The 14,686-nt window shown below is 33.3% G+C and overlaps 1 protein-coding gene across 1 annotated transcript in view; it reads right to left on the bottom strand.

Annotated features, from left to right (window-relative positions):
• Positions 1-1,914: 1,914 nt before the first annotated feature.
• The window catches only part of LOC131939316 (putative sodium-coupled neutral amino acid transporter 11), a 57,674-nt gene continuing 44,902 nt past the window's right edge, over positions 1,915-14,686 (bottom strand). The window contains exons 4-13 of the mRNA XM_059297540.1: positions 9,493-9,551; positions 9,256-9,331; positions 8,450-8,518; positions 7,115-7,227; positions 6,781-6,860; positions 5,855-5,925; positions 4,839-5,000; positions 4,216-4,328; positions 3,760-3,897; positions 1,915-3,497 (exon numbers count right to left, since the gene is read on the bottom strand). Coding sequence (XP_059153523.1) covers positions 3,180-3,497; positions 3,760-3,897; positions 4,216-4,328; positions 4,839-5,000; positions 5,855-5,925; positions 6,781-6,860; positions 7,115-7,227; positions 8,450-8,518; positions 9,256-9,331; positions 9,493-9,551 — 1,199 coding nt within the window. The 3' untranslated portion in view covers positions 1,915-3,179. The remainder of the gene's footprint in view (positions 3,498-3,759; positions 3,898-4,215; positions 4,329-4,838; positions 5,001-5,854; positions 5,926-6,780; positions 6,861-7,114; positions 7,228-8,449; positions 8,519-9,255; positions 9,332-9,492; positions 9,552-14,686) is intronic.

Below are 14,686 nucleotides of genomic sequence, written 5' to 3'. Positions count from 1 at the left end.
TTTAGTTTCCCTCAATTTGTTTAAAATTGGTGCACCGAATACTCAAGATTTGCTATGATTTATTATTCCTGCATTTTCAAAACGGCAGTTTCCAGTACTGTATAGCCTAGTGAAAGTCCACTACCTTTTTTAACCTGTTGAATTGAGAAGCATGCTGTAATTTTCATCTTAAGGGATGGTCTTACAAGAAATTGTTTTTTTTTATATTGTTGATGTATTTCAAGGGGCTAGGTAAACCAGGTTTTCTCATTTAAAACAATCTATGACTCAGAATGGGTAGGTTTTAGTAGTAATGTATTTTAGTCATTTTTACAGTCTTTAAACTAAACTATACCATTTATATATATATTATGTAGCTGTATAGTAAGAATAACCCTAAAAGTTTGTTACAGAAATGAAGCACCTTTTGACTGAATTGCCCAATGTGATATGGTTAGTGTGAAATATGTTATTATAGTCATCTGTCCGTAAATAATAATAAAACTTTAAAGTGGATAAACCATCTATCCATCTTGTGTTAACTCTCTTGAAAGAAAACAATTGTTTGAAAATGGATTGGTGTGTGATAGCAATTGATGTTGCTCTCTCTTATTTCATGGCTATCAACAACACAATTAGCTAAGTGAGATTTACAGTGCATGGACTAGGTGTAAAAAAAGGTTACCAGTTTGAACCTCTTGAACATGTGGCAGATGAAGTAGAGCTTCTATTTTTGTGACCTTGCTATGAATGGAATGGTGTGGTTAGCATTATGCCCAGCTGCCTGTACTTTCCCTAATGTGAGTCAGGTACCCATCAGAGCTACAAGGACACAAGGACATCCTGCTGACTTGAACCCAGGATCTGAACTAGAGACTTTAGAGTTTGCAGTCATATGCTGAACTGTTCATCCTTAACATCCCTAGACTCAAAATGCATAAGTTTTAAAACTTAAGTAACTAAATATCTTTCACCTAAACTTATTTTGTTTAGCTTCAAAACTGTAAAAAAATATATATATACATATAAAATGTAAGAAAATTGTTCTTTCAAATATGTTTATTTTCCTCTCATACATTTAAGAACCAATAGTTCGTAACAATACAAAAAACAGATAAAACTACAACACTCAGCAGGAAGTCAATAAATTGAACGAGCCATTTATTTATTTACATGTACATTCAATGCTCACAACATACTAAGATATTAGGAAAACATTAAAATACCACAGAAATGTATCAGTTATTTACACATCTTATTTCATAAATAGATATTATATCAGGTTTTTAAAGCCTATTATGATCATCAACATATTTAAATTCAGAAAGGTTTTTTTTATGTAGTGTTATCAGGGATATCAGTAGGTTTAATTTTTTTTTTCTCTTTTATAGAAATAAAGAGAATGCACATGACATTCAAATAACAATTTGGTGCATGTGTAAAATTATGGTTTTTCTACAGTCCAACATAAATAGCTATCCAGCAGTTTGAACAACATAGCTCCATTTAAAATAGACAGGTGAAAATTTAGTAAACATATTTTGTTAAAACCAGAAGTGTTTTAATTTATGATAACTCATAATATCCAGTTGGTCAGAAGTTATAGGAAAGTAACAATTTACAGCATTATGGAACATTTGGAGCTTGTTCAATCCTAATATTTAATTTTATCTGTATTTAATTATTAAATGATTTAGATAGATTCAATAAAAATGATAACATCTTCTGATGTTTATGAAGGTATTACCAGAGGCGTAGCGACCCTTCCCGGCGCCCGGGGACATACTTCCAATTTGGCGCCCCCTCGAGAGCAAATTTTCGATTTGCACCCCCCCCCCCTCGAAATTTTCATTTGCACCCCCCCCTCAAACTTTCAATTTGGCGCCCCCCCCTAAGATCGGCGCCCGGGGACATATGTCCCCCCCCCTCGCTACGCTACTGGGTATTACTTCCTTTTTTTGTTTCTTTAGAAATGTTTTGAATCTCAGCTGTAAGACAACATTAGAACTAACTGTATATTTCTAAAGTATAATTACCATTTTTGATTCAAAATAAATTAAAATAATTATTTTGCAATGCAAATGTATATAATACATATCACTTTGATTAAATTTTAACAAATTGGAAATGAATGTTATAGAATATTTTTCAATATCGTACAATTATAGTTTAATTGTAAAACATCAAAATGAAATTTGAAACATTTAAGTAACAAATCTGCACTAGTTTTAAGTAGCTATGAATATATTGTACTATTTTTAGCAATTAAATATATGGTTAATTTACAAAGCATTACTTTTTGTACTGTTACAGAATAATTATAATTTATTAAATATAGGCCTATAGAATGACTTCACACATACCTTCAATAATTTTAAAACTACTCATACCACACTGGAAGATATATCTGAAACTTATTACAATACTGCTCATAAGGTTTCCACAGCATGTATCCAATTTCCCATCTAATTAGCAAACTACCAGTTTAGACAGTTAGCTTTTCAATTTTTAAGCAACTGTATAACACTTTGTTTTTATAATATTAAATGCAAGCTTTTTATTAATATGACTACTGATTACTTCAGGAATTTATTTTTAGAATTTGTTTATATGTGTATATCCAGTTAAAATTATTTACAAATGTATTATATGCTCGTAAACATCTATTTTGTCAAGGTACTTTCTTCAATAAATATAATTTATTTCATAAAATGTATAATAAATTCATAAATGCATTGAAACATTATGTAATAAACACACTTAGCATCACATTTTACAAATGTTTGTTATAGTATTTTAAATTTAAAATATATAATTTATAAAATAAAGGATTTCTTTCTTCAAATGGAAAATTAAATAAATTTTAATATAAAAACCACTACAAATATAAATAAATCAGTTAAAAATAAATTGCAATTAAAAATAATTTTTATCAAGCACAAGATTCATTAAAATTTAATATGTGGTAAAAACTGTCCATATTATAGGCCTAATGTAAACTATAATAAAAATTGTTCTATTATTTTCACTTGGTAGCAAGAAATTGTAGAGATTTTATTTTTATAGAGAGATGAGGTCTAAAAACTGAAAACTTTATATCAAATAATAAAGTTAATAAGTATTCTATTAATCTGTTTTTTAAATAATTTAAAATAAATTTTACAATTAAGTAATTTTAAATAAAATGAAACAAAAAGTCCCTAAACAAATTTCTTTATAAGTGATCTTAACCCCGTTTCTTCAGGTTCAATTTCAACTGGAACGTAACTCATTGTGGTTATATGCAAGTCAGTTACATTATTTATCATGCAATATTTAGGCTCTTTTCCGTGCCCGCAACTTATGCCTTCAGCCATGTTTATCACAGCCATAACAAATCCACAGACAGCTATGATGATACCAAAAGCCATGAGCAGCATGGCAGGAATGTTACGCTTAGAAAATATGGCATCTTGGCGTAACCTCATGACGCAGGCCCCAGGGATAATAAAAGCCAACGGAGCAGCAGCTAAGACACCCTAAAATAAAAAATTCAGACGCAACAATGTAGTTACTTTCAATGCATTTCTCTGTAGGATGTTTGTTTTTATGGCATGAGATTTATAATTACTGGTAGCAGTCAGCAGCTAATAACATATTAATGCATTTACTTGCAGTGAAAAAGGTTTGTTTTTATATGATAAGCTTTACAAATAATTAACAGCGTCATATTTATTTGAATTTTTTTTTTGAGTTGATAGTTAACAAATGATAAATATTTAACTCAAGCTTAAAACTTACATTAAGTTCTAAGACCGTCCCCAAACAATCAGTTGCCATGGAAACAGCACCCACAAGGGTGACAATCACCACCGTGACAGTGACATGGCGCCACATGGGTGGTTCGGGATTGGATGGGAAAATAGCAGTTTCAACTACCTGCAGATACAACATGACACTTTGTTAAAACTAGTATACAGGGATGGCACAGCTTTATAATTTTGGAAACTTTTATTTACAACTGTAACTTTGTAAACACAAGTAACAGCATGTTAAAAATTTGCAATCATGACACATCATTTTAAGATAGTTAAAATAAAAAATTAATTTCTTTACACAAAAAAACATGATCAAACTCACTTGGCAACTGTGAAACTTTCAAATGTTAAAAATATAATCCAAATAATTAAATTATTTATGGCACAATATTTTGCGTTGTAGATAAAAGATTTTTTTTTAATTCTCTGCTTAACTTACCTCCCTTGTCACAAAACACTCTACAGGATATGTAAGCATAATTGTAATAGCGAAGAAGATTCGAGAGATATTCATCAATATGTCATCTCGGCAATAATTTTCCAGTAGATCACCTGTTGATTTTGGTTAAAACAATGTTCTTCATAAAAATAATCACATCTGGGTGTAATGCAATAAAAGGGGAATTACAATAAAATTTGCTAACAGGAGTTTTCTGGTCTCTATCAATGAGGTTTTTAATCTACTTTTTTTCAAAATTTCATAAATTAGGGATAACATTTTTATAGGCCTACATATTAGAGGTAAAAATAATATTTGAATGGGCTACAAGAGACATTACTACATTACAACAAAATAATGTGCTATATGCAACTGTACCAAAGTGAGATTTTAGAATTTTAAGTTAATTTTAAAATAGGACACACACTAAAAAAGTCTAACTTAGCCAATTAATTTTTTTCACAAATACTCCAGATCACATCAATGCTTGACATATTAAAAATGAATTAAGTAAATTTTGAAGATGTGTGGTTAATGTAACACTAAATAGATTAAGAGAGGGATCCTTTATATTTAGATGCAAAAAAAGCAGCCACATAAAAAGTTCACTTTTTTCATCTCACCTTCAGTGAGTCCAGTGAAGGAGGCGTAGCCTGTGATACCAAGTATCAGTAACATGACCATAGCAAATAAGACACTAAAATGTGTGACAAACCCCCAGCGCTTCTTGGTTGGGTTCTCCAGTGAGGAATGGATCAAAAATGTGTTGTGGTGGCACATATAGGCTGTAATAAAAACAAAAATTGGGGGAGTGATTACAAAACAATGTAATTAAATAAAAAATACATGTAGGAAATATAAATAGTTAGTAATAAAAAACAAAAATTAGGAGAGTGATTGCAAATTAATTTTATTAAATAAAAAATAAATGTAGGACACATGTACGCTGTGATAAAAAGAAAAAATGAGAGCATGATTAAGCTATATTATATTGCATCAAAAATGATTGTGACGAGATGTACAGGCTGTAGAAAATGAAAAAGTAGGAAGATGGATTAGGAAATCATTTAAATTATAAAAATACATGTCATGACATATGCAGGGATGTGAATTGTTATTGGGCAATAATGTAATGAATTAAAAATGTGTTGCAGTGCCACAGGCACTATAATGATGATTATGTAAACAGACAATTAAAGAAAAATAATGATTTATGTGTTAGAAATAAAAATCTAGTTAACTACTAAACAGGAATTAAATAAAATAGTTAATGAAACCATGATTTAACTCAGACACAATAAATAAACTCAGAATTTTACAACTGTGAATAAGCTAAAAGTAAGAATCTTACTATTACAGTGAATTTACTATTTAAGGATCATACTGTTGCAATGAATAAAGTAAATACCCTACTTACTGCTACTTTGATTCGATTAATTAGCGATCTTATTGGAATTAACTATGTAAAGATTCTAGTGTTACAATGGATTGAATAAGGGTTTTAGGATTTTGATGGATTCTGTAAAACAAAAATTGCTAAACATCTTTCAATTGACTAAGTAAAGATTTTACTAACAAAAATAAATGGACTCAGTAATGATCTTTGTGAAACTTTAAAATAATTATGAGATGATCTCACCAAAAGCCATGATGCCAACAGCTTGAGAGACATTGTAGTTTGCAAACTGCCACGCATCTTCTGTGGGTGGGCTGGAATAGATAGACTTTCAGTGTTTACATGTATGAATTGGTTGAGCAAAATGGTTAAGTGTCTTTGTGGTACCAATGTGAAATCAATTTGAAAAATTTAAATCATCCATGGTTGTCTGTAACAGATAGAATTTCATGGTTTACATTTATGAAATGGTTGAGCTAAATGGTTAATTGTCTTTGTGGTACCGATGTGTAATCAATTTAATTCAAAAATTTAATCATCTCAGATGGGCTGTATGACAGATGTATCTGTGTAACAGATAGACTATCAGTGTTTACGTTAATGAAATGAAATGTTTGAACAAAAAAGTTAAGTTACTTTTTCATCCCAATGTGGAATCAATTTAATTTAAAATATAATCATCCCAGATAGTCCGTAACAGATAGACTTATACTATTTACATTTATGCAATGGTTTAGCAAAATAGTTTAGTTTGTTTGTAGTTCAATTGAGGAATTAATTAAAGAATATAAATCATCCAAGGTTAAAATAACTAATCATCTTATAATTTGATAAAATAGTCTTAATTAAATTAAGTTTAAATAATTTTCTAATACAATCTTTCCAGTGAGCTGTGATTTTATAATGTTTGCTTGTTGGTAGTTTAACTAACCGTTAACAGTGTACACTGAATTATATCTAATGCCTTATTACAGTTCATTAAGTAGATGATTGTATCCATCTATAATCATGTAGGTTATTCTAAGTAGAATTATACTTATAGGATTGGCCTTTTAATTTATTTATTTTTTTTTATCAATATAATTATTTTATTTCCAATTTAAATTTTCCAATTTTACTTATTTTAAATTTTTTTTTTTACTTATTTTTAACATGATTTTAAAACTTACATTGTCCCAATAAAAGTACTCAGCCTGACAATCACAGCAACCATGATGAAAAGAATGAGAAGAATAGAGAGAAAAGCCCACTGAAAAAAAATTAATACTTCACTAAATTATAAACATTAAAAAAAAAAATTCAATTTTAATACATACAATGTACAAAGCAGTCATCTATGCACTTCATTTAGTGCTACTGTACAAATTAATATGTGTTTACTTGATGATTATTAATTTAAGTTTCTATTTAGTTGTACATGTTATAATGTTATATAAACAATGAGCTTTACAAAATTCTTTTATCAGAGTGAGAGTATCTGACATTTTGAGTAGCTTCCCTTACCTTCCCAAGCATGACTATGTTTTTGTAAAGGGACAGAGGCAAGGTAACAAGCAGTGTAATCACTGTTATGATGAACTGTCTATTTCCCAATACAGAATGCACTAATGTTGGATCTGAAATTACAGACATTAATGAAATTGTATAACTAGGAAAATGGCAGGTATATCATAAATATTAACCTCATTGGATTAGCTTGTACATTAATGAAATTGTATAACTAGGAAAATGGCAGGTATATCATAAATATTAACCTCATTGGATTAGCTTGTACATTAATGAAATTGTATAACTAGGAAAATGGTAGGCATACCATAAATATTAACCTCATTGGATTAGCTTGTACATTAATGAAATTATATAAATAGGAAAATGGTAGGCATACCATAAATATTAACCTCATTGGATTAGCTTGTACATTAATGAAATTGTATAACTAGGAAAATGGTAGGCATACCATAAATATTAACCTCATTGGATTAGCTTGTACATTAATGAAATTATATAAATAGGAAAATGGTAGGCATACCATAAATATTAACCTCATTGGATTAGCTTGTACATTAATGAAATTGTATAACTAGGAAAATGGTAGGCATACCATAAATATTAACCTCATTGGATTAGCTTGTACATTAATGAAATTATATAAATAGGAAAATGGTAGGCATACCATAAATATTAACCTCATTGGATTAGCTTGTACATTAATGAAATTGTATAACTAGGAGAATGGCAGGTATATCATAAATATTAATCTCATTGGATTAGCTTGTACATTAATGAAATTATATAAATAGGAGAATGGAGAATAATATCATAAATATTAACCTCAGTGGATTAGCTAGTACATTAATGAAATTGTATAAATAGGAGAATGGAAGGCATATCATCAATATTAACCTCAGTGGAGAAGAAATATAACATTTTTATTTAAGATGCTTCTTTTTATAGATTTAATTTTATTTTTGTTTTGTTTTTTTTGCATAGATTTATCAAGTTTTCAAGAGAATCAACTAGCGTTGAAAAAAACATTGGTCGATATTTGATAATGAAACAAAAAGTTGTGCATTGTTATACTTTCTGCTCTCCTTGTCCAGTAAACCTTGCTATGTGCCTGATTGGCTTCATATGTGTGTACTTACAGGCATGAAATTACAGCTTCATATTGTCATTCAATAACAATATGTTTTGTTTTTAGAAAATGTAATTGAGAAATGTTAAGTAGGAACATGCTTGTGCTATGCAGGCTTTACAGTAGTCTATTTTGTAGGATATAATTCCATCAGTTAAGTTGTGAAAGAGTCAGTAATTAATTAATAATTATGTGACACTTACTTTCACCACCCAGCCAAGCAATAAATTTGGTGATTGTGTCCCCAATGACAACATTGTAGCTAATCATAGCTGGAATAAAAAGTTGCAGACAGAAAATAATTACTTTTAATAAATGTATGTTCTTTGTTTAAAAAGTAATACATAATGTGTCAAAAAATCTTAGAATAAAAACCATGTGGGCAATGAATCAAAAGTCTTAATAAAGGGTGAAGAAATATTTAAAGTTCTAATCTACTGACAAAATAATTTGTTGTGTAGCTTAAAGCAGAATTGATGCTCGTAAAGTATGTAGGCCATACTGACCAAGTATAGGAGCTTAGTTATATTCCTAGTTTTAATGATTGATACATATAGGAGCTTAGTTATATTACTAGAGTGTTAATGAATGATAAGTATAGGAGCTTTGGTATTCCTCTAGAGTGTTAATGACTGACAAGTATAGAAATTTAGTTATACAGGGGTGTAGCGATGGGTGGGCGGGGGAGGTACATATGTCCCCGAGCCCCGACCCTAGGGGCACTAAAATAAGTTGAAAAAAAATTAACAGCTCATTTTAGCTGCAGTTTTGAATTATAAATATAAAAAATATATGGAGAGGGGGGGCACCAAATTGAAAGTTTGTCCCCCGGCATCGGGAGGGGTCGCTATGCCTCTGTAGTTATACCAATAGAGTGTCAATAGGAGCTTAGGTATATCAATAGTTATAATGACTGATAAATATAGGAACTTAATCATATCCCTAGTTTTAATGACTAATAAGTATAGCAGCTTAATTATATGACTAGAGTGTTAATGAGAAAAAGTACCAATGAAAGGGTACAAGAACTGTAGGACTGTGAGGACATAGAAGCCAGGTCTACCAAATGCCACTAGCACCATGTCCTGGAGAGAGAAACCAATTTTTTTTTATAAAACACCAGTAGACAGTACAGCAATAGTAAGCTAAACTATTTTTATGACTTATGGTATATAGGTAAAGATGAGAAGACCTACATTATCTCAAACGACAAGGAGATGATAAAAAAAGGTAATCACAAAGCTACCTGGTAGGTATCTGTATTTGACAATCTGCCTGTCTCAATCAGTACCAAGATGGAGTAATCTGGCAATGCAAAGGTATGTTTAAGTAAAAATTAGCTATGTAGTCTAATAGATCATTGGATGATTGTGCATTGGGAATCCAAGTACAAAGCCTGGGCCCTAAGTTGAAAAGAGAAAGATGTTGCCTATGTATGAGGTCCCCCTCTCTCCACACAGCTGAAGGACCCAAGGAACAGGGCCTTACCTGTACAGCTTGGAATCAGCAAAGTGTGTTTAGTTAGCATACAAATATAGGCCTACCGATCTTTTAGAGTAATGAAATGTGTAGTCCATGGGGGAGGGCCTAAAAAGATGATGATTTCGTTTCTAAAAAATATACTGCAGTTCATTTTCGAATGCTTAGACTCTTAATAAGTTAATATTTAAATTTATTTTTAACATGGGATCGCTATTTTTGCAGGACTAGCACACAACTTCTTCATCTACATGCTCTACATAATCTACAACAACGTGAGTAGGATATAGGCCTACGTCACAGTTGTATTGCTGACCAGTGTTTTTTCCAGGCATCTCTTGGGGGGGGGGGGGGGAGCTAAAAAAAAGTCTGGAAGAAACACTTTTACTGACAGCCGTACTTTTTCAAAACCACCAGGCTATCCAATCGTTGTCTAATGTCTTTGAGCAAGGAAAAAAATCAAGCCGTTGTTGATAACTGGATGTAGCTTTACGCCTTTACCGCCCAGACTAGCTGGCTGCGACTTAGATAAACTATGACTTGATTTTACTAAATAATAACACTATACTAAAGGGAGGCAATCTAATTATTTGAGTTCTCTAACAACCTGCTACTAAAATGTTGTTTAGACTGTTTATCTCCACGAGCTATATTTTTAAAAAATGAGAAAAGAAAAGAACAGTTCTCACTCCAACCCATTCCTTCCCCTCCTACACAAGTCCTTAAAAAAACAACAAAGCTAATCGAGGCTAGAATAAGCCAGCGAATCGAACTTTTAAGGAAAGGGGCGCTACCCGCCAACGATAAAACAACTCCGCATTAAAAACTATCCCCGGGGTTTACCAGAGGACCTATCCGAACGTGTCCTTCCAGAAATTCAATTTGTGTGACGTGGAATTGATTAGAGCCGTTCTTGGCGTTCTCATAAGCAGGCAACGTCGCATATGGGTTTATTTTGTATCTGTCAAATACTCAAATAGGCTGATTTTTTTTTCACTTTTAAAGATTATAATGGAACTGTGTCTGATATTGTTTTTCAAACCACGTTCTGGGGATCAAAAGATCTGCGTACAATCTTTCAAAAAAAAAAAAAAAAAATCTTTCAAAAAATCTTTAAAAAATAAAAATAAAAAAATGCGATGTGAATTTACAATTCCAACAGTGCTTCCTTTTTAATACGATATTTTTTTTTTTTTATTTTATTGTAAAGGGTTGAGTTGAGTTTGAAAAAACCACTCAGTGCGTATTGCCTGGATAACAGTGGTATTAACACTCTTCATTTCTCTGCCAATTACTCCACTTCGCAATACAAATCTAGAACGCCCCACCTCCTTCTCCCCCAATTTGACACCATCAAATTGTGTTCCTGTTTTGTCATTCTGCTAGCTACAACGTAAAACGACTTCTTTTGTGTACAGCCTAGCTGTGACGTGTTTTTTTTTTTGTTAGCTGTTAACACAAGGGTCAAGTCACCAACGTAAGTATCACCTAGCCCAGTGGCTGTCACAATGTGAAGGCTCATTTGATCTGTCTTTTCGTCAGCCCTCATTAACGTAATTAGCTGTTGACATACGAGTGATGGAGTGGGGGGGGGGGGGGGGGTAGGATAAAATCTGACAGAACACCTGAGCTGGTTTCCGGACTGCGAGCGTGTGAGCCGCATACGACAAGAACACTGACGATGTGTTCAGTTAAAATATCTGGTCTGGAGGTACTTCTTTTTTTTTTTTGTTCTTTAGTGTAAAATTGCTGGGAATACCATCCAACAAGTCAACTCGGCATGCGACGTGTGACCTGCTGACTCCCCAACTAAGCCTGCTTTTCATTCTGGATTAGATTCCACAGTCTTTGTCCACCCAAGAACAAACTACAAGGCAGCAGTTATTTGACTTAAGAGTTTTATATCCTAGATGTGCTGCTGTCACCGAGTAAAGAGCCTCATCAGCACGGGGGTCCTATCTAGCTCTTCCCCTCAACCACAAGTAGTGATGTTCATCACCTCTTGTTATAGTTATATGACACCACAACAATCCAGACCCCCCCTCCCCCCACATCCCACTCCCTCGCCCTGTAAAATGACGTTACAAAGTTTATCCCGTCTCCACCTCATCCCTAAACTAACAAATTCTAATAGGTCGCATGTTATTTTCATGTATATTATGCAAACATATGCTACGTCAAATGTATTAGTTCCATCTCACCGCTTCCTTACACAACCGTAACACGTAGTCTAAAGATTAAGACGCCCCCCTTCTCCAGTATGTGTAGTCATGGACTCAAGAAATATGTGACCAAAAAAAATTTCATTTTTAATGGCGCTCTGACTTATGGCTAAACCAGCTTCTCTTAGACGTCCGGATTAGGAGAGAGGCACCTTCTCACACGTCAAAGAATCGTTTGTTTTAATTTGCCGAGGCTGGCAGAATTTTAAAAACACAACTGGATTGATGCCCTACATTTTTTTTGTTATTAACGATTTGGTTTCAGATAAACTCGTTTTTTAATATGTCACGATAAAATGTAAACTTTTCAGAAAGATAAAGGGGAAACAATATTTATGATAACGTAGAGCTTAAAGCACTGTCTGGTCGTAAGGGTGTGGTTTAGTTACAGCTTATAGCAATGTCTATTAAGCAGAGCAGAAAGGAACAGATCAGAACAGAACAGTGGAAAGCAGAACAGAACACAACATTATAGAACAGATCAGACCAAAATAGAGCAGAACAGAACAGTATAGAACAAAACAGAGAAGAGCTGAACAGAGCAGAGCAAGGCATGGCAAAGGAGGGGAGAACAGAACAGAACACAATAGGACAGAGCAGAATAGGGCAGAAGAGAGCAGAGCAGTATAGAGCAGAGCAGGGCATGTCAAAGGAGATCAGAGCAGAACTCAGCAACACTATTAAAAATAAAATAAAAAAAAACAGAATCTAGGTCTATTAAATTACAAGATCAATTCATCACTTTGTATATACAATGAGATAGGAATTGCTTTTTATCTCTAGCCAGGGATGCTGTGATGTATTCACATTGGATATCTGGGTATCACTATCGTCGTGTGAATATTCAATGACAGGCTGTCATGAAACATTACAGTAATAAGATATAAATAAAAATCGATGTTCAGCCTTTACCATGGTCTGTACAATATCTAAACGGGACCAAAAAAAAAACGTTATCGAGGTACAAAATTCTTCACAAGGGCCAATTGCTTTACTTGGGCCAAAAACTTTCAACTAAATCAAGATTTAAAAAAAGATATACATTTAAATCGTGTTTATGGATAAAAAAAACGCCAATGGTTCAATTTGTTCAGTTAAATTATGTCATCACCTTCACAGGCACATGGGGCAAATGAAGTAGAGTTCATCTGTTTCATTGACATTGTCAGCACTATGCCCAGCCGCCTTTGTTTCCCCAATGTGTCACTGACGACCTACAAACTCGAGCCCGGGATCCGAAATCGAGACTGTTGTGTTAGCAGTCAAGCGCTCTACCGATCAGCCACACCGTCCCATTAAAAGCATGCAATTAAATCGAGTTCGACATTTTATTTTTTACCTAAAAATAACAAAAGCCAGAAATCTGAATTTTAATTTTTATTATTTATTTTTACTGAGATTTCCACTAAACATGAGCTACGCTGTTTTGGTATGCTCTGATCTTTTACAACTAACACATTTTATAAATCGATTCGTGCAGCGAATTTTTCTTTAACCTGCCACACGAAGCAGTCGTAAACTGCCTATTTCCCGCGTTCACCCAGTCACAGTGTTCAACCCAACTCAAATTTCTGACGACACTTCCTCCATCTAAATTGGTCGTTACTGCAGGCTATTATTGACACGTCAGTTGTGGGAACTCTCGCTCACCGTGTTGATAAACTAAAAGTGAGCACTGTTTACTTTTTAGTTATTTACACACAGTATTTTACACACTATGGGAAGGCGTGGCCTAGCGGCAGAGAGTTAGATTGCTAACCCGAAAGGCTTAAGTTCGAATCCGGGTCCAAATCAGTAGAGCGTCAATGAGTTCACCCTTCTCTGGTAGTAACTAAACTGACGATAGGGAAAACAAAGACGGCTGGGCATAGTGCTGAGAACATTATCCCTTCATATACCGAGGTCACTGGAACAGATGAACTCTACTTCTTCTGCCCCATGTGTCTTGGACAAGAGTGGAAAAAGATGATCTTTCATACCTATAGATGACTAATTTTTTTAGATTTATACATACAATAGCATGTTGTACATGTAGAAAGACAGGCGATTGATGCTAGATAAAGCAAACTATATTGGAACTCTGTTAACTTCAAACTAAAGTAAACATTCACTATTAATGGCAGCTTGGCACATCTAAAACCATCAGCTGAATCTAACAAATACGGTTTCCGAAAATAAATGGAAAGGAAACAACAGGATTAAATGATGGCTATAAAATAAATCGTCATTTATTGCCAATCAGCGATCACGCAAATAGGATTGTATTGCGCTCTGGGTTTTTTATTGATCAGTAGTAACAGAATGAGATGGGGGTTGGTTGTCATGAATTGAAAGCATCGGAAAATACATAATTCAACAGCGGCGTGGCCTAGCGGTAGAGAGCTAGACTGCTAACCCGAATTATCGAGTTCAAATCCGGGTTCAAGACAGTAGAATGTCCGTGAGTCTTCTTCTTCGTTCTTAATTATTAGTGTTGGAGGGGATAGAGATTTATCTGCCAGTGGGTTTGAACTCGAGACTTTGTTCGAATTTATCAAACATGAGCTTTTTGCAGACTCGACCACGCCTCCAACACAATTAAGCGTTACGTGTCAATTGGTTATGCGCCATTGAGACCATTGACTCAGATTTCAGCCTGCTTTTATTTTTGGATTTGCTTCCATAGCCTTTGTTCAACCAAGAACAAACTACAAGGCAGCAGTAGTTTAATTTTGGAGTTGTCTCTCCTAGAAGAGTGGC

The sequence above is a fragment of the Physella acuta genome, unplaced genomic scaffold, assembly GCF_028476545.2.
Source record: "Physella acuta isolate Inbredline_101_S28 unplaced genomic scaffold, ASM2847654v3 ptg000274l, whole genome shotgun sequence".
Classification (NCBI taxonomy): Eukaryota; Metazoa; Mollusca; class Gastropoda; family Physidae; genus Physella; species Physella acuta.
The sequence above is the reverse complement of the archived record's forward strand: the minus strand, read 5'-3'. Positions and strand labels throughout refer to the sequence as shown.